Raw genomic sequence first — 20,489 nt, forward strand, 5'->3', positions numbered from 1 at the left:
ATTCACCCTCAGCTCAGAATCAAACCTCTGTCCTTTTTATATTTATTATTTTTATAACACTGTGCACAAGGATCAGACTGTCAGTCTGTCAGAGCAGCTCCCAAATGTTTATTGCACATAATGTGTAGGTCTAATTATTTACATTTTAAAAATGGGTATGAAGCTTTAGACACGTAGTATCAATGACTAATGATCTCTGTCACTGATGTCACTGGTCGCACTGATGGAACATAATTCCTATATCCTAATATTGGGGATTATATGTTCATATTTCTGAGTGAGCAATGGTGCAGCATTTCACTGTCTTTACATTTACTACATTTGTAGCTGAAATAAAGTCACTGAATGCTGTTGAGTCAAGATACAAATAGATGTGCAACATTTTAAAATCTACTGTATTTTAACCTCAACATCTTTAAGTGCAAATCACCAAACATGTTATTACTGGGTCAGACTGTGAGTTTACAGTCATGTCTTTATGTCTTTGATCTATAGCCTAGCCTATATGTTTTAAATCTTCTGCCTCCTGTGTTTTTCCCCATCAGATTAAATCTGAACAAATATATTATTATATATTATTAATATAATGTAATGTATCTACAGCCTGATACACAGTCAGATTCCACCACTTTATCTTCATTAAGGAAATGTAAGTCTGATAAATGATGAATAAACTTTTTTATTAACTTTATGGTTAACTTATTGACACTTTCCTCGCTCTGACTCAGGCTCTTCTTTTAAAGATAAACGTGCACCGTCTGCTACACATGCATTAATATCTCTACATCCACTGGATTAAAATGGAGGCGCTGTCTTTTATTTACCTGTTGCCATGGTGAATCGTGGAGTCGGAGCTCCATTGATGATGGCTTTTTATTGTCGGCTTAACTCAGAGTGAACATACTCAGAGTTGACTGAACCTCCTACCTGGTCAGCAGGTTCATATGACGTCACTGTTTGTTTGAACAGTTGAACTCATTCAGTTAAACATGGAGCTCTCTGACTGTTTAAAAATTAAATTAAAGACCGACCCCCCCCCCCCCCCCCCCCCCCCCGGAGCTCCGGGTCGTGACGGAGGAGCAGACGCCGGAAAACACGACTCCTGCAGGGGGTGGGGGCGGGGAGGCGGCCCCTGGACCGTGCAGGTCCCTGGGGTGCTGCTTCCTGGACCCGGTCTTTAATGGGACAGTCTTTAGTGAGGGGTCTCCATGGAAACGACGCGTCACGACAGCAGAGAGGGACGCGGCCCGGTAGCCTATATAAGAGGCGGTGGAGACACAGAGACACAAACACACAGAGACACACAGAGACACACAGAGACACAAACACACAGAGACACACAGAGACACAAACACACAGAGACACACAGAGACACACAGAGACACACAAACACACAGAGACACACAAACACACAGAGACACACAAACACACAGAGACACACAGAGACACAAACACACAGACACACAGAGACACACAGAGACACACAAACACACAGAGACACACAAACACACAGAGACACACAAACACACAGAGACACACAGAGACACACAAACACACAGAGACACACAAACACACAGAGACACACAGAGACACACAAACACACAGAGACACAAACACACAGAGACACACAGAGACACAAACACACAGAGAGACTCTGAAGCTCCGAGCTGAGAATACCCCCCCCACCCACACACACACACACACACACCCACACACACACACACACACTCACACACACACCTGTCTGCAACCTGCTGCACGAGACCTCAGCACCTCCGACAGGTGAGACATCTGACAGGTTATTAAACTGTTTTAAATCTCTTTAAAAAACTTCTCATGTTCAGATTCTGTCATTGTTATTGTTGTTATTATTGTTGTTGTTGTCGTTATTGTTGTTATTATTGTTGTTGTTGTCGTTATTGTTGTTATTATTGTTGTTGTTGTTGTTGTTAAAGAACAAACGAGGCTGTTTTTTTTTTGTTTAATATAAAATGAAGTTTTTATTAAAGTCAGTTAAAGATGTCATCTGTGTCTGTTTACACATATTTAACAATGTCTTGGTTTTGTTTTGATGCGTGTGCTGGAGGTGTGTGTGTGTGTGTGTGTGTGAATATTTATCTTTAATATTCAGTTTACTGGTTAAATGTATTTTTTAAAACAGCATTTATTTTCTCAGACTCATTCTTGGACATGAAATATTGTTGTTGTTTACTGTGTGTTCTGGTTTTCTCTCTTAAATTTTTAATTTTTATTTTCGTTTCTTTTGTATGTTTGAAATAAAATTGTATCTTTGACTGTTCAATAACTGATAAATAATATTTGTATATTGTGTGTATTCAGTGGCTCAGCAGCAGATGAGTTTGTGTTTCACATCCTTTAAATATCTTTATCACTGCAGGTTCATCTAATGGAGACGTATTCACTAAAATATGATGGTGTTATTCTCTGAGTTCATTTCTCACTGACCTTTGACCTTTGACCTTTTCTTTGAAGTCAAGGAGCACTTTTTATTGATTATTAGTTTTGTGATAAACTGACTTTTACAAGTTTGTGTTTCAAAATCTCACTGAAGGTTGAAGAGATCCAAACACTCACTGACCCGTCTGTCTGTCTGTCTGTCTGTGTGTGTGTGTGTGTGTGTGTGTGTGTGTGTGTGTGTGTGTGTGTGTCTTGATCCAGGTCGCTGCATCACGATGAAACAAAGATGGACTCCATGTGAGCTCGCCCTCGGTCACGGTGAGTTCACACCTTTAAAAGCAGAGATCAGTCTTGAGGGCGCAGACACAATCATATCTCACTTTTTACAGTGTATTATTATAATTAATTCACACATTGGTTTAAAAAGCTTCAAATTAAATAAAGTTTCAGTTTCAAATAAATATTTTTTATATTCTGTCTTTAAATGATTAAAATGGATTTGAAACAAAGTGAAGTTCACTCTGCTGATCTTCTCACACCTGGTTTGTTTTCTGCTTTAACATCTGAAGTCAGTCTGTAATCGTTGTGATGTGATGATGACATCACTGATGTAAAGGAGCGTCACGCCATCACAACATCACGCCATCACGCGACCCTCCAGAGCAGCTGGATTTTCTTCTTCATGTGTCTCTTTGGACTCCAGCTGACCCCCTCCTCTCCCCCCCTCAGGTTCTGGTCCCCAAGTCGTCCGCCGGGTGTCCACCAACAGTCGAGAGCGTTGGCGTCAGCAGAACGTTAACGGAGCGTTCACAGAGCTGCGGCGTCTCATCCCCACACACCCTCCCGACAGGAAGCTCAGCAAGAACGAGATCCTGCGCCTCGCCCTCAGGTACATCAACTTCCTGGAGCAGGTGCTGACGGAGCAGGAGCTGAGGGCGGCCCCCCGGGGCCGAGCGGGGAGCCTGGAGCAGGAGGACGAGCTGCAGGGGGCGCCGTCACCGGACTCCAGCTATGGGAGTTCAGCCGACGAAGACTCAGAGGGTCTGACGGAGGAGCAGGACTGTGGAGGGCTCGTGCAGCACCTCTACCTCACACCCAGCCACAGCTGGACAGAGACCAGCAGCACCAGTCCAGACTGGTCCACCATGTCCAGACCAGCAGGGGGCGTTAGAGCCGTCTGTGCTGACGTAACATGTAACGAAGGTTGTTGTTGAAGTGATCTTTAAAAACAGCAGAATGGTCCTTTAAACACACGTTGTTGTTGTTGTTGTTGTTGTTGTTGTTGTCATGTGATATTCACATTGATCAGTTTCATTATTAATGAATTATTAATCAGCCCGTCGCTGACACGTGTTTTATATTCTGTCAGAGAAGAAGAAGACGCTGACGTGTCTCGGCAGAAGTTTCAGACGCCAGATTCAGTTTCTTTGATGTCAAAGAAACTTTTGGTGATTTTATTGTTTGTTGATGTTTTTCATCTGTGACGTGAAATGTTTCTGGAAGAATTCAGAAAATGAAAATATTAAAGTCTTTTGACACTGACGCCGTTTATGTACCTGTGTTAATCATTATTACATGATGTGAGTGGTAAACACTGAGAGTTGACATCACTCAGGGTGGATAAATAACAACACATGATCATGTGACGAGTGACGTCCAGTCGGAGGGTCGACAGTGATGATGATGAAGGTGTTGGATGAAGCAGCCGGCGTCGTCAGGAGGCTGAAACACAGAATTTAGATTTGATCCAAACAAAATGAGGAAAAGTTTGAGACCAGCGTCATCGACATCATCAACGACCTCGTCCTCCAGATCAAAGGGTCAACATGTCTGTGTTCAGCGTGCGGCCATCTTGGCCCGTGTGCATAACTGAGCTGAAGAGTTACCGTTTGAACTCAAACATGTCCGCAGACGTCCTGATGGCGTCGGCCTGCAGCTAACTGAGGTGGAGGGGCCGCGGGGAGCTCACCGCTGTGAGTCTGCTCCCCAGAGAAACATTTAGCGTGTCCTGACACAGAGCAGGTCAAAGGCAGTACGCCAAAAGTACCAGGATGTTCCACTGCATCAGGTCACGTTCTGCCGTCTGCAGGCCTGCATGTTCCAAGCATGACACAACCTCACCCAGACGAGGCAGAGCAGGTCATCAGCTAATCTGAAGATGAGCGGCTCAATCAACAGCTCCTCAACACTGAGCTCCAGACTGCTCCTGATGGCTGCTCATCACTGTGAGAGTGTGTGTGAGAGTGTGTGAGCGAGTGTGTGTGTGAGTGTGTGTGGTTACTGAGGAGCAGGTGGCTCCTTGTACAGCAGCCTCGACCACCAGTGTGTGAACGAGTGAATGTGACTCAGTGTTAAAGCTTTGAGAGGTCAGAAGATCAGAAAGGTGCTGTATTAATGTAGTCCATTTACCACTCAGCTGATTGACAGCTGATTGACAGCTGACAGCACATCATGTGGCCAATGACCAGTCAAACAGTAACAACAGGAATATTAATAGTTTAAATCTGAATCAAACCTGATCTGTATCTGAATTATTCTGGTTTCTGTTTGTCGTCTGAGTCGAATCAACCTGTCCTGTTGAAGCAGCAGTAAACACATTTACATCAGGTTTTTAAAACATGATGAGCACAGGAGAGGAAGTCTCGGCCCAGTTACCTGCTGGCTTCACTGGACCTCCTGAAACATCGTCCCTCGCCCTCTGAGGCTCGACAGACGCCATCGGTGAGTTCTGAGACTGAAGAGGAGACTCGCTGCCCGCAGCTCGACACGACGCAGCTCTGCAAACCTCTGTGAGAATCTTCTCTCTCACTGAAATATATTTGTGCAAATCTTTAATTCATTCACAAAATGAATGATTAAACCTGTTTGTTCAGGGAGTTGTTATAGCCTCTGATGCTAACGCTAGCAGCCAGCCTCGTCACGCCACTCTGGACCAGGTGTTCAGACTGAGTCAGTCTACCTGCAATCTGGAAATCCATCGGTAAAAAAACCCCCAAACAAACAAAAAACTTTTTTTTTTTCTTACTTTACCTCTGGAGGCACAGCCCGGAGTTTTTCGACTAACGGAAGTGCGGGGGCCTCACGCCCTTCACTTCCGGCGGTGCCCCCAGGGAATCGCCGTGTTGTTTACAAATACTTTGGGTAGAAAACCAGCAGAGTTTAGCTATATATCACATTTTTCACGTCACTATATCACCGTGTAGACTGATCTGATGTTTGTTAAGTCTATAAACACAATGACTGAACAAACGTTACTATTTCTGTGTGTTTTGTAATTAACATGGTTATCATAGATTAGCTGGGCTAACCGTTAGCTGTTAATGTTAGCCGTTAGCGGTATCTGTAATAACCATAGACTGTATAAAGATAAGATAATAACTCAATAAACGGTCCGTGAAAAAAATATTTTTTCCAGCGGATATCTTAGTTACAACATGATTGAGCTAGCAAAGCAGTTTTGTGTTGCTATGTGTGGTATTTATTCAGTTTTGGGAAATCACGATGTCTAGAAAGCATCAGTGGCTGCAGCTGACAGGGACAGCTAACGTTAACACTAGCAGCAAAGCTAACATCAGGACGTCATCTGTTAAAAGCCTCCCGTTGTCGGATACGACATGAAACGACTCCAGTTAGCTCAATCATGTTGTAACTAAGACATCCGCTGGAAAAATATTTTTTTCACGTTGATGAGACAGCATTTTGGGTGGAGCGGTCGCTATGGACGCGGAGCTTGCTGTTTCTGTAGGTACACATTTCCTGGGGACACCTGCACGTCTCGGCCACGCCCCCTCCATTGTGATTGGCTAAAGTGCAGCATCGTTCAAACTCAAAGACCCCCCCCCCCGTAGTCGTCTTTCACACAGGGCTGCCGACAGGTTCTACAGTGTAAATTGCAGAATCTGTCTTGAGAGATTAGTCTACCTGTGACCGACTCACTGACTCCCTTCAGACCAGTTTGGGTAGTCGAGGACAGGAGGACACCTGTGTCTAACATCCTGGAGGACACCTGTGTCCAACATCCTGGAGGACAGGAGGACACCTGTATCCAACATCCTGGAGGACAGGGGGACACCTGTATCCAACATCCTGGAGGACAGGAGGACACCTGTGTCCAACATCCTGGAGGACAGGGGGACACCTGTGTCCAACATCCTGGAGGACAGGGGGACACCTGTATCCAACATCCTGGAGGACACCTGTATCCAACATCCTGGAGGACAGGAGGACACCTGTGTCCAACATCCTGGAGGACAGGGGGACACCTGTATCCAACATCCTGGAGGACAGGAGGACACCTGTGTCCAACATCCTGGAGGACAGGAGGACACCTGTGTCTAACATCCTGGAGGACACCTGTGTCCAACATCCGACAACAACAGCTGATTCATGGAGTCATGTCAGCCTCTGTCTCAGGAGGAGGCGACAGTACAAATATCTTGTGGTCTTGTTGACAGTGAAGGTAAAATGGAGCGAGGCTGCGCCGGACCATCGTGGTTCAAAGGGAGCTGAGCTGGAAGGCGGAGCTTTTGATTTCCTGGTCCATCTCCGTCCCAACCCTCACCTATGGTCATGTAGTCTCGCCACCAGACAATCAGAGATCTCCGCCTTCTGATAGTCTGGGGACACTCCTTTCTAAAGTGTGTTTAACACACCGGCGAAAACGGCCGGCAACAAAGCAACGCCTCTTGAATTTTTGAAAAGGACACGCCTTCTCGGAAATGTGCGCTCCTCCTTTTCTCGTCCGCAAGGAAACAAACACACAGAGAGCTTGAAAATGGATGCCGAGAGATTTAACTCTGTTTTATCAAACGTGTGCTCATCCGTGAAGAAAATATTTTTTCCAGCAGATGTCTTAGTTACAACATGATTGAGCTAACTGGAGTAGTTTCATGTCGTATCCGACAACAGGAGGCTTTTAACAGATGATGTCCTGATGTTAGCTTTGCTAACTGTCCCTGTCAGCTGCAGCCACTGATGCTTTCTAGACATCGCGATTTCCCAAAACTGAATAAATACCACACATAGCAACACAAAACTGCTTTGCTAGCTCAATCATGTTGTAACTAAGATATCCGCTGGGAGAAAATATTTTTTCCACGCACCGTTTAATGAGTTATTACCTATTACAGACACCGCTAACGGCTAACAGGGCTAACAGCTAACGGTTAGCCCAGCTAAACGTGCACACAGAAATAGTAATGTTTGTTCAATCATTGTGTTTATAGACTTTACAAACATCGGATTAGTCTAAACGGTGATACAGTGATGTGAAAAATGTGATATATAGGCTATATATATATATATATATATATGTAGCTAAAAGCTCTGCTGGTTTTCTACCCGGACGTATTTGTAAACAACAAGGCGATTCCCTCTAACGTTATAGTCTGGACGGACGGATGAGTCATGGTCTTGTAAAAGATTATGTTTGTTTCTTTTAGTTGGTGAGAATGTGTCGCCGCAAACACGACAAACATCCACTAACTTTGACGGCGTTTTCTGCGAGCGTGGCTGAGCCATTTTGTACCGCTACACGTGTTTCTAGTGGGACTATGTTTACAAGCACAAGAGTTCAGCGAGCCACCGAAGGACCGCCCTGCAGATTTACTATTGGTTCTGCAACGTAGGGAGTTTTTTAAACTCTGAAATTGTATCCGCCCATCTAAACACAAAATCAGGGAGAAAGACATCAGTCTTTAGTTAAGCAAAGCGTCTAAAGACTGACTTGTGAGTCTAATGGTCATGAGCTCTGGGTAGTGACTGAAAGAATGAGGTCACAGATACAAGCGTGTGAAATGAGTTTCCTCTGTAGGGTGTCTGGGCTCAGCCTTAGAGATAGGGGGAGGAGTCAGACATCTGGAGGGAGCTCGGAGTAGAGCCGCTGCTCCTTCATGTTGAGGTGGTTCAGTATCTGATCAGGATCCTCCTGGTCCAGCTGGTAGGAGGCCCCGGGGCAGACCCAGAACACACTGGAGGGATTATAGATCTCGTCTGGTCTGGGAACACCTCGGGGTCCTCCAGGAGGAGCTGGAGCGTGTTGTGTCTGGAGTCTTGTGCTCAGCCTGCTGCTGTGACCTGAACTTTGTTGATCACGTTACAGTCGTAGTTTTGACACATTCAGATGTGGTCACACACACTTACGACACATTTGACCCTCTTTGGTTTCCATACTTATGTGCGGCTGTTTTCAGGACCTGACAGGATTTGATTTGATGGATCCACAGACGGCTCTGCGGCGTTGGTGCTCGCTGCCTCCGTCTACAGAGAGCGCAGGTTGTGATGTCATTATGTAAATGAGCAGTTCCAGAGTCAGTGATTGTTTTCACATATCGCTGTTGTGTTGGACTTAAACTGTACTGGGGTTCCTAATAAACTGGACGCTGAGTTTCATCATCAGGATCAGTGCGAGGACAGAGAGCTCTGTGATCATGTGACATCATCATTATTAATCATCTGCAGACCAATCAGAGAGCTCCTGCAGGTTGAAAATAAATCAGGGTTTGTTCCTGTGTGAGAGTCAGCAGGTCGTTTTCCCACAGTGCAGTCTGTCAGGAGGGGGCGGGGCCTGTCACTGTAACAAGCCAATGATGAGTGGGCGTGGAGCCCACGACTGATAAACATCTCAGCCAATCAGACGGCCCCGAGAGAGACAACAACAGTGATGGGTCCCAGAGGAGAGAGGGGGCGTGTTTCAATTAGTGTGTGTGTGTGTGTGTGTGTGTGTGAGATGATGTGTCAGCCTCAGTTCCCACCTCTGTCTCGTTCACACTCAGCAGCTCTTCATTGTCTCACTTTATCTGATCTGTTGATATCCACCACTGAAGAAGAAGTCGGGCGCCTGAGGGGAAGTCCTCTCCTTGAGGTTTCCTTAAGTTTGTCTCCTTATCTTAGTCTTATACTTAAGGAACTCCTTAAAGTCCATTAAGCGGTTGCACAGACGACCTCAGCGTCCCTCTGATGACATCAGAACCACATGTCAGCTCATGGTGATCAGTGAGGAAGATGAAGGTGTCCTGATGGAACCCTTCATCATGAGCAGCTGCAGTATAAATCTGATGCGTTGGATCACTGAACTCTTGCAGCTACAGTCAGTGAGCGCTCTGCGGTTTTATGCAGCGACATATTTCCAGTCAGTCAGTGACGAGGCGTCACCAGGGCTAAAACGTCTCACCTGCTGCTCTCACCTTCAGACGGCACTTACCTTATACCTTTATAACTAATGATCTTATTCCAGAGCTTCAGCTTAATAAACACAGGCGCACCTGTTGCTCTGACCGACACCGCCCCCCAAACGACACTGAGCCTCGGACGAGTCCCTCAGAGACAAGAAGCACCTCAGAGAAACCAGAATATGAATCTGCTGAAACTGAAGTGTGGCGAAGCTGAACGGAGACAAACCTTGAGCGGCGAGCAGAACGCCACGCAGCCTCAGAAACAAACACTTTAACAACACAAAGCTTCTTCTGTCAGCGGCCTTATAAACTCCGCCCCCTCTGATCACCTGAGCGTCTCTGACTGCAGTGAATTTCCCTCCTGTTTTAGAGACGAGGTCACGACCGCCACAGTTTGTCACAAACGTCCAACACGTCTGGAGATACGAGGTTTTCACTGGACAGGAAGGGGCTGACGTAAAGTACAAGACCGAGGAAGTTACATTACATGGAAATACTCGAGTACAAGTACAAGAACCTCAGATGTACTTGCTCTGACGTCCCCTGGTTACCATGGTTACTGTGATGATCTCTGACCTCAGATCAGATAAAGTGAGACAATGAAGAGCTGCTGAGTGTGAACGAGACAGAGGAGGGAACACACACACACACACACACACACACACACACTAATTGAAACACGCCCCCTCTCTCCTCTGGGACCCGTCGCTGTTGTTGTCTCTCTCGGGGCCGTCTGATTGGCTGAGATGTTTATCAGTCGTGGGCTCCACGCCCACTCATCATTGGCTTGTTACAGTGACAGGCCCCGCCCCCTCCTGACAGACTGCACTGTGGGAAAACGACCTGCTGACTCTCACACAGGATGAAGATGATGAAGATGATGATGTCACTCACAGTGTTGACATATTGATCTGTGTGAAGGATCAATAAAACAATCAGATTAATAAACTGAGGAGGGAAATGATGGTTCTGGACCTTCAGAATAAAAGTACTGTGATAAAACTGTTTTCATTCAGCTGCTGAGACGATTAAATTCTCTGCTACATTAAAGGGATAAAAACATTTTTTTAATTAAAGTAATAAATCAATAATATTAATTATTAAAGTCACATTATATACTATAACTATAATGACCTGATTTTACTGTGAAAGTCTATTTGGAGGTTTGGAAGTGACAAAACTCTGAAAACGCACCTGAATTTAAAAATGAAGCAGGAAACACGGATGTGACACGAAAAAGAAAGAAATTATTTAATGATTTAATTATCAATTAATTTTGTCACTTCTTCCTCTCATCTTACGGACCACTCAAACTGCCAAAGTCAACAATCAATAATGACTCAATAAATAAATGAACATGCAGTTAAATGTGCCAAAACAATACTACTAATACATGTAGGCATTAATTAATAAAACATGCAATAAATATTTGTTTTCATTTGCTTCTTTGTTTTTATTTCTTTATTATTTACCCTTGTATTAAATCCCAATTTGTTTATTTTTCTATTTAATTTTCCTTTTTTAGATTTTTAATAATTTTTATTAATTTATTTTAAATTTATTGTTATATTCATTACATTTGTAAATTTTACTTTTTTTTGTTTCATTATTTCTTCGCCTTTGTATTAATTGCCCGAATTATTAATGTTCCTATTTAATTTTTCTTTTAAATTTAATAAATTTATTTTAAATTTATTTTTATATTTATTTATACATTTCTTGATATATCCATGTGCCAGAAAATTATTAAAAATAAATGTAGGCATGAGTGAACTGATGAAATGTGAAATAAAATATTTGTTTTAATTTGCTGCTTTATTGTTTTAGTTATTTACCTTTGTATTATTCACCCTATTTATTATTTTTCCAATTTAATATTTCTTTTATTCATTACATTTATTATTTTTTCTTATTAATTTAATTTGAATTTAGTTGCATATTTATCATTTTCATATCATGTATTTATTTCTGTTTTACAACAGACGTGGACTTGTTCAGCACATTTCTTGTCTTCTAACCACTCAAAGTGCTTTTATTTATTCTATTTCTATTAAACTGCTTCTTTTCCATGGACTGATGAATTATATACAATATGTAATTTATTCAGTATGTTTATTAATTCATGATTTCAGCAGCTTCCGTCCTCCACAGACCTGATTTTAAATGCTGGGAGTCTAAATAAAGACAAATGTCAGTAAAGCAGCTCAGTGCTGTTTGACCTCCGACAGCTTCTGTATTACAGACGTTTGACTGTCATTGATTATCACAGCAGTGATCGGTTTATTTGTTTGTTCTGAAAATATAAAATTATTAACATGTTTTCTCTTTATTCCATTTTTATTGACAAAATGAAATCAGGTTTAAAATGGAGGACACGTTCAAACATTTTAGAAACTCAATTCCAATTTATTATCCTCATGAAAACATTCACCTCCTCCCCCGACACCCCCTCCCACCCACCCACAGGCCACTCCCACTCCATAGGCCCCTCCCACACACAGGCCACTCCCACTCCATAGGCCCCTCCCACCCAAACAGGCCCCGCTGAATTAGATAAAAGCTTCTAAAAGTCGCGTCGCTGCTTCGTCGAGCTTCAAGCTGTGAGTTTAAAAAGTAACAAACAGAATTTCTTCACACTTTGAGTCCGTTCACACCTGACGGTAAAACTGACTCTGGATCAGCTGTTTGACGGAGGACACAGATTACGTCATGGATTATTGATCAGATCTGCTGATATTCATGTCGTTTGATAATTCACAGATCAGAGCAACTGATGATAAAACATGAATAAAATCAATAAACATCAGCAGTTTGAATCCAGACTGAGACGAGATTTCACCGTCAGGTATAAACACAAACTCTGAACTGAGCTTCACTTTTCCTCCCTGCTGATCTTTTTCCTCCGTCAGTCTTTCACTGATCTGATCGGTTTTAAAGGAGCAGTGCGTAGAATTTAGTGGCAGTCTACGGACTGCTCCTTTAAAGAACCAGCAGAGACTTCCTGCTGCAGAGAAACATCAAACATCTGTTATTGATCCATCTCATTAAATCACACAACTCCAGTGAAACCTGATCAACGTGTGCACTGCAAATTAGTCCCCTTTTTTCCTTCATATTTCTGCTCTTATTGTGAAAGTTAAACTTCCTGTTTGTGTGTGTCGACCTGCAGAGAAACACACGCAGCACTCTGGGTACAAACTCCTAATTTATAAAACAAAATAGTAACAATGATGAATTATTTTAGAGTTTCTCTGCTCAGCAGCAGGATCTTAAATCTCTCATGTCCCTGAACGCACCAGTGTTTCATCAGGACTTCGACTCTCTGCGGGACGATTTTTGCCAAGGAATCGATGTAAAACCTGACGGAGGATTTAACGTTAATATTTCGGAGGCTAAAATGTGACAGAGCAGCAGCAGGAAGTAAAAAGCAGCCGTTAAGCTTCATAAACAGAAAATAAAAAAGAAAACAGTGGTGAAGCTGCAGAGTCTTTAAATCAGTCAGTAAACGTCTCAGCAAAGTTTCTGTCCAATCATCATTCGACACACGTCAGCGTCTCCGTGGCGATCTGTTTTTTGTTTGTACAGCAGTCATTTAGTCCGTCCAGGCTCCGCCCCCCTCCCCGTCCTGGACCACAGTGCTCGTCGTCTTCGACAGGTCGCCGCCTCGCCGAGCTCCTGAAAACACAACACACACTTTAACCTGTGGACGCCATAACTGCTGTCATTTATAAGAGAAATAAAACAAAGGACGCTTTGCTGATGAAAAAAAATAACTTCATTCACTGGGCCGACTGCCGGCAACTTTTAAGGTGGAACGTTAACTTGTAATGTTACTCAATGCATGAGTTGATGACGTGAATCCATCAGCACACCTTAAATTTCACTGTGACAACTTTGAGCATCACTTTAGTTTTTATATGACACACACTTTTAGTAATGACAAAATAAAAAGACTTCTGATCATCAAATGTTGTTGTTGAATTTTAAATCCTGATTATTAAATCCTGATATCACACAGGTGTCTAACTATTGTTCCCCTCCGACGATGATAAATATCCAGAATAAATACATGGAAATATTATTAGTACTGCTAATACTGCTGACACCATGGTAACACACTGATATGTGTTTACAGTATACTAACAAATTAGAGGCATTACATCAGAATATGGTTTGTAATGTAGATTTTTATTTCTGTATTACGAACGCCACAAAGAGACGTCTCATCTGTTCTGCTGAAGCTGATATTTATAAACGAAACATAGATTTCTGTTATTATTGTCCAGAGGAAATAAAAAATGCTGCTCTTTCCTTATTGTGGACGTTAAAGTGATATTTGACATAAACATCATTTATTTGCTGTTTTTAAATCAGCATGTTTGATATTAAGGAGTGTATCTTCAGGTTTCAGGTCTGTTTCTGAGATGCTGATTTTGACTGACGTTCCTGCAGTGACACACTCCGACCAGCAGGTGGAGCTGACAGACAAATCTCAGCGTCTCCTCTTCCCTGATCTGAGACCAGTTTCTGCAGCGTGAGGCTCGTCCTCTGTGCTGTGGATTAAATGACGTCCACGCTAGTTTTGGCTGACGTGATCTGAACATGCAGATTTAGATTCAGGAGTCTGAGGAGATGTCAGGTTGTATTTATGGACTCCAACATGAGAACGTGAGAACGTGAGGATCAGACTACTGACCCTACAGTCAGTGTTCCTCCTGCAGACAAAGCTGCGTCCAGGTTTCATATCTCAGTCCGTCCTCTGTTTTAATAAGATAATAATCAGTTAACAGGGTGTTTGAAGCTTTATGGGAACTTATTTTAACTTGCAGTCACATGTCCTGTTTCCTAATTCTTATATTGACTCTCAAATATGTTTTTTATTGTTGTCTGAACATGTGACATAAAAACTTTGGAGATTTAATTTCGTCAAAGAGGCAAAGACTTAGAGGTTTATGTCTTCAAACAAGTGAAGCAATCTGTCGGTGCAACTTGTTTTTTTAAAGCCAGGTTTAATTTCTCATCAAGAAATTAAGAACGTGTATTAAATATATAAATGTATTTAAATAAGGGAATGATGTAACGTGAGATAAGACACCACTGAGCTTCTGAACGTCTCCTTTGACTTTAAAAACTGTCAGACGGCTCAGCTGACAGTCAGCAGTCATCTGCACCACCACATCACCAAAGACGCCAAAGCACCATTTAGGAGTGAGTGGATCAGCACAGAGACACAGAAACTGACTGCAGACCGGCCGACATGTAGGAAGACTCAGGCCCTCAGGTGGACGTGTTGTGACCAGTCATGTGTCTTACTGTCAGAGGAACAATACGTGTGACGGGCTCAGTGTTGAGCGGCTTGTCCTGTATGTGTTTATCATGTGTGTGGCATGGCTTTGTATTTGTGCTCTTCTGTCATGGCTTTTCTCACTGAGTGTTTTTAATTCATTTAATCAGATGCAGGCTTGAGATTGTTGTGTCTCTGTTGCAGCATGCAACTGTTTTTTCCTACTGCCCCTGAAGGGACTCAATGTGGGGACCTACGGCAGAGAAAGACCAGTGAAACCTTGAAGCCTGCACAAATCACACAGAGTCCCACCAGAGCCTGAACACAGCAGCCAGGATCCATTCTGCATGAACAGTCCAGCCTGAGTCTGTAGCAGCTGTGACTGCCAAACAAAACTCTGAGTATTAATCTCTGTTTGGCGGCGGATGAGGCGGGGCCCTACCCCGGAAATCCAGAGTTCTCGAGAGAGCACAATTTGAATTTGCTCAGCGAGTCACTCTGGCAGTCAGTAATGATGCTCTTTACCTATGCCCATGAAACCGAGCTGCACCAATCACATCGGTGTGTCTGATATAGGCGGGCCAGAGGTGAGCTAAACAGATGGCAACAGCGCTGCGACGACGAAGTCCGGAATCAGTCAGTAAACATTGCAAGATGGCTACGGATGAACACCAGTTGTTTGAAACGGCTTTGGCCGCTACAATGAACAAGTTAGACTTGGCTTTTTCTCTAAAAGAGGAACAGAAGACGGCGCTCGAGTCTTTCCTTTGCAAGAAGGACATTTTTGCTGTTTTGCCGACCGGATACGGCAAGAGTCTAATCTACCAGTTAGCTCCACTGGTAGCTAAGCGTATACGTCACCCCGTGTATTGTTCTGATTGGTCGTAGTGTTATCCAATTGTGTGCAGTGATATTTACAAATGCATGCTTGGTGCCGCCCCTCAAGTTGGGCCATTTGCATTACTCATAGCCAGACCCAAAATGTTTCTAGATTTGGGTCTGGATTTCCAGGCTAGCGGGGCCCGGCAGAGTGTGGCAAATCTTGGTGCTTTGGCAGCGTACTGGTGGGTGTTGTCCGTCTCCCCACGACGAGTGGAGGGCCACACAGAGGGGCACGCCGGCAACAGGGCAGCCAACAGCCGAATGGGCCGCTGAGGACGGCGCAGTCGCTGGCACCGGAAGACGACGGTTTCACCTGATGAAGGACAGTAATGGACTCTGGGGGGAGGGGAGCTTCAGTGAACTGGGGTTAAGACATTTTAATTATTTAATTACAGTCGTCTCTCATTGATTATTTTATGTAATTAATTGTTTAATCACACCCTCAGTTGTGTTTTATTAACTTCCACTTCTATAAGAACCTGTGTAGTCTTTCTGGACTCTGGGCTCATTTAACCTTAGGCGGCGCTGTTGGTGCCCGAATGTTTCAACATGTTTCATGTTTATATTTCAGTTTTTAATCTAAGCTATTGTTTTTTGGGCCGGCCACACACACAGGACCTGTATGAGTCAGAGAGAGACTCTAAACTGAACTCCTGAAAAGTGACGATGCCGTCACATGAACCGGATCATCTGACGTCAGTGAGTCATCAGAGTTATCTCAGAGGAACTGACACTGACGGATCAGGAAGTCGGTTTCTGTGCGTTTTCCAATCAAAACATTGTGTGAGAGTTGCTTCACCTTCTTAATATGGACTTTAAAACTGTTGTGAGATGATAAATAAATCATGTTAAACATGTGATTAAAGGAGATTAACTTTTGAAACTGAGAGATTAATAACGATTTAATAATGAATGGTTGACGGCCCTACAAATACATCAGAAGAAGATAGATGGATAGATGGATAGATAGATAGATAGATAGATGGATAGATAGATGGATGGATAGATAGATCGATAGATAGATAGATACTTTTAGGTATTTTAGGTACGGTTCAGTCTTATGTCTTGGTGGGATCAGCCTGCCCCTGAAGGTGCTCTGCTGAAACACCTCCAGGGCATGAAGTGGGTGCATGTCATTGCACATTGTTGTGTTAGACAGGATGAAAAGTTGATTATTTTTTGCAGTGTAAACGATGCGTTTGGGTGCAGCAGGAGTTTTGTGGTTTTCATTGTGTCATATGTGATTAACAGCCATGTGTGAGTGATTATGAGCGTGTCGTTGGTACTCACAGGTTATCAGACGCAGAGCGCTGCAGAGCAGCAGCGTCAGCGCAGGAATACCAGCAAAGAGCGAGGTGGAGGAGCCGGGGACGGAGGAGGTGTCCTGCTGCTGCTTCTCCTTCTCCTGAGGAGCTTCAGGTTCCCCCTCTTTACACTTCTGACTGTAACACACAGACACACAGTCGGAGCTGCAGCCTCTTTATTTATTTAGTTATTGATCATCTTTCAGCTAAACTATCGATCTGTTCAAGGGACAAAGTTTCCATCAGGAGGTTCATTGCTTTGTTACAACTTTCTGTTTTAAAACGACAATTACTGCCCCCTGTGGTTGTATGACTCCGCCCACCAGTCCACCCTGTGGTTGTATGACTCCGCCCACCAGTCCACCCTGTGGTTGTATGACTCCGCCCACCAGTCCACCCTGTGGTTGTATGACTCCTCCCACCAGTCCACCCTGTGGTTGTATGACTCCTCCCACCAGTCCACCCTGTGGTTGTATGACTCCTCCCACCAGTCCACCCTGTGGTTGTATGACTCCGCCCACCAGTCCACCCTGTGGTTGTATGACTCCACCCACCAGCCCACCCTGTGGTTGTATGACTCCGCCCACCAGTCCACCCTGTGGTTGTATGACTCCACCCACCAGTCCACCCTGTGGTTGTATGACTCCACCCACCAGTCCACCCTGTGGTTGTATGACTCCACCCACCAGTCCACCCTGTGGCTGTATGACTCCACCTACCAGTCCACCTTGTGGTCGTATGACTCCACCCACCAGTCCACCCTGTGGTCATATGACTCCGCCCACCAGTCCACCCTGTGGTTGTATGGCTCCGCCCACCAGTCCACCCTGTCGTTGTATGACTCCGCCCACCAGTCCACCCTGTGGTTGTATGACTCCGCCCACCAGCCCACCCTGTGGTTGTATGACTCCTCCCACCAGTCCACCCTGTGGTTGTATGACTCCACCCAGGAACCATGTTGGGAACCATGTTAGGAACCATGTTAGGAACCATGTTGGGAACCATGTTGGGAACCATGTTAGGAACCATGCTGGGAACCATGTTAGGAACCATGTTAGGAACCATGTTGGGAACCATGTTGGGAACCATGCTGGGAACCATGTTGGGAACCATGTTGGAAACCATGTTAGGAACCATGTTGGGAACCATGTTAGGAACCATGTTGGAAACCATGCTGGGAACCATGTCAGGAACCATGTTAGTTCATTTGGGATAATAATAATTATAATATTAATAATAATATTAATAATAACAAGAATTACTATTATTATCATTATTATTATTATTTAATAATAATAATAATGATTATTAAAAGAGGTCCTCGCACTGGTTTCCAACATGGTTCCTAACATGGTTCCCAACATGCTGGGAACCATGTTGGGAACCATGTTAGGAACCATGTTGGGAACCATGTTAGGAACCATGCTGGGAACCATGTTGGAAACCATGTTAGGAACCATGTTGGGAACCATGTTAGGAACCATGTTGGAAACCATGCTGGGAACCATGTCAGGAACCATGTTAGTTCATTTGGGATAATAATAATTATAATATTAATAATAATATTAATAATAACAAGAATTACTATTATTATCATTATTATTATTATTTAATAATAATAATAATGATTATTAAAAGAGGTCCTCGCACTGGTTTCCAACATGGTTCCTAACATGGTTCCCAACATGCTGGGAACCATGTTGGGAACCATGTTAGGAACCATGTTGGGAACCATGTTAGGAACCATGCTGGGAACCATGTTGGGAACCATGTTAGGAACCATGTTGGAAACCATGTTAGGAACCATGTTGGGAACCATGTTAGCAACCATGTTGGGAACCATGTTAGGAACCATGCTGGGAACCATGTTGGGAACCATGTTAGGAACCATGTTGGAAACCATGTTGGGAACCATGTTAGCAACCATGTTGGGAACCATGTTAGCAACCATGTTGGGAACCATGTTAGGAACCATGCTGGGAACCATGTTGGGAACCATGTTAGGAACCATGTTGGAAACCATGTTAGGAACCATGTTGGGAACCATGTTAGCAACCATGTTGGGAACCATGCTGGGAACCATGTTGAAAACCATGCTGGGCACCATGTTAGGAACCATGTTAGGAACCATGTTGGGAACCATGTTGGAAACCATGCTGGGAACCATGTTGGGAACCATGTTAGGAACCATGCTGGGAACCATGTTGGAAACCATGCTGGGAACCATGTTGGGAACCATGTTAGGAACCATGCTGGGAACCATGTTGGAAACCATGCTGGGAACCATGTTGGGAACCATGTTAGGAACCATGTTGGGAACCATGTTAGGAACCATGTTGGAAACCATGCTGGGAACCATGTTGGGAACCATGTTAGTTCATTTGGGATAATAATAATTATAATATTAATAATAATATTAATAATAACAAGAATTACTATTATTATCATTATTATTATTATTATTTAATAATAATAATAATGATTATTAAAAGAGGTCCTCGCACTGGTTCCCAACATAGTTCCTAACATGGTTCCCAACATGCTGGGAACCATGTTGGGAACCATGTTAGGAACCATGTTGGGAACCATGTTAGGAACCATGCTGGGAACCATGTTGGGAACCATGTTAGGAACCATGTTGGAAACCATGTTAGGAACCATGTTGGGAATCATGTTAGCAACCATGTTGGGAACCATGTTAGGAACCATGTTGGGAACCATGTTGGGAACCATGTTAGGAACCATGTTGGGAACCATGTTAGGAACCATGTTAGGAACCATGTTGGAAACTATGTTAGGAACCATGTTAGGAACCATGTTGGGAACCATGTTAGGAACCATGTTGGGAACCATGTTGGGAACCATGTTGGGAACCATGTTAGGAACCATGCTGGGAACCATGTTAGGAACCATGTTGGGAACCATGTTGGGAACCATGTTGGAAACCATGTTGGGAACCATGTTAGGAACCATGTTGGAAACCATGCTGGGAACCATGTTAGGAACCATGTTGGAAACCATGTTGGGAACCATGCTGGGAACCATGTCAGGAACCATGTTGGGAACCATGTTAGGAACCATGCTGGGAACCATGTCAGGAACCATGTCAGGAACCATGTTGGGAACCATGTTAGGAACCATGTTGGGAACCATGTCAGGAACCATGTTAGGAACCATGTTGGGAACCATGTTAGGAACCATGTTGGGAACCATGTTGGGAACCATGTCAGGAACCATGTTAGGAACCATGTTGGGAACCATGTCAGGAACCATGTTAGGAACCATGCTGGGAACCATGCTGGGAACCATGTTAGGAACCATGCTGGGAACCATGCTGGGAACCATGTTGGGAACCATGTTGGGAACCATGTTAGGAACCATGCTGGGAACCATGTTAGAAACCATGTTAGGAACCATGTTGGGAACCAT

At 43.8% G+C, this 20,489-nt stretch overlaps 2 protein-coding genes across 2 annotated transcripts in view; one reads left to right on the forward strand and one right to left on the reverse strand.

Annotated features, from left to right (window-relative positions):
- Positions 1-1,554: 1,554 nt before the first annotated feature.
- Positions 1,555-3,960, forward strand: LOC117254491 (T-cell acute lymphocytic leukemia protein 1 homolog). The gene is made up of 3 exons (XM_033622838.2): positions 1,555-1,782; positions 2,680-2,736; positions 3,148-3,960. Exons 2-3 carry the CDS (start codon positions 2,694-2,696, stop codon positions 3,630-3,632), a joined length of 528 nt encoding a protein of 175 aa, XP_033478729.1. The 5' UTR covers positions 1,555-1,782; positions 2,680-2,693; the 3' UTR covers positions 3,633-3,960.
- Positions 3,961-11,975: 8,015 nt separating this feature from the next.
- Positions 11,976-20,489, reverse strand: part of LOC117253376 (uncharacterized) — a 33,010-nt gene continuing 24,496 nt past the window's right edge. The window contains exons 4-5 of the mRNA XM_033620762.2: positions 17,047-17,198; positions 11,976-13,265 (exon numbers count right to left, since the gene is read on the reverse strand). Coding sequence (XP_033476653.1) covers positions 13,264-13,265; positions 17,047-17,198 — 154 coding nt within the window. The 3' untranslated portion in view covers positions 11,976-13,263. The remainder of the gene's footprint in view (positions 13,266-17,046; positions 17,199-20,489) is intronic.

Source organism: Epinephelus lanceolatus, chromosome 6 (genome assembly GCF_041903045.1).
Source record: "Epinephelus lanceolatus isolate andai-2023 chromosome 6, ASM4190304v1, whole genome shotgun sequence".
NCBI lineage: Eukaryota > Metazoa > Chordata > Actinopteri > Perciformes > Serranidae > Epinephelus > Epinephelus lanceolatus.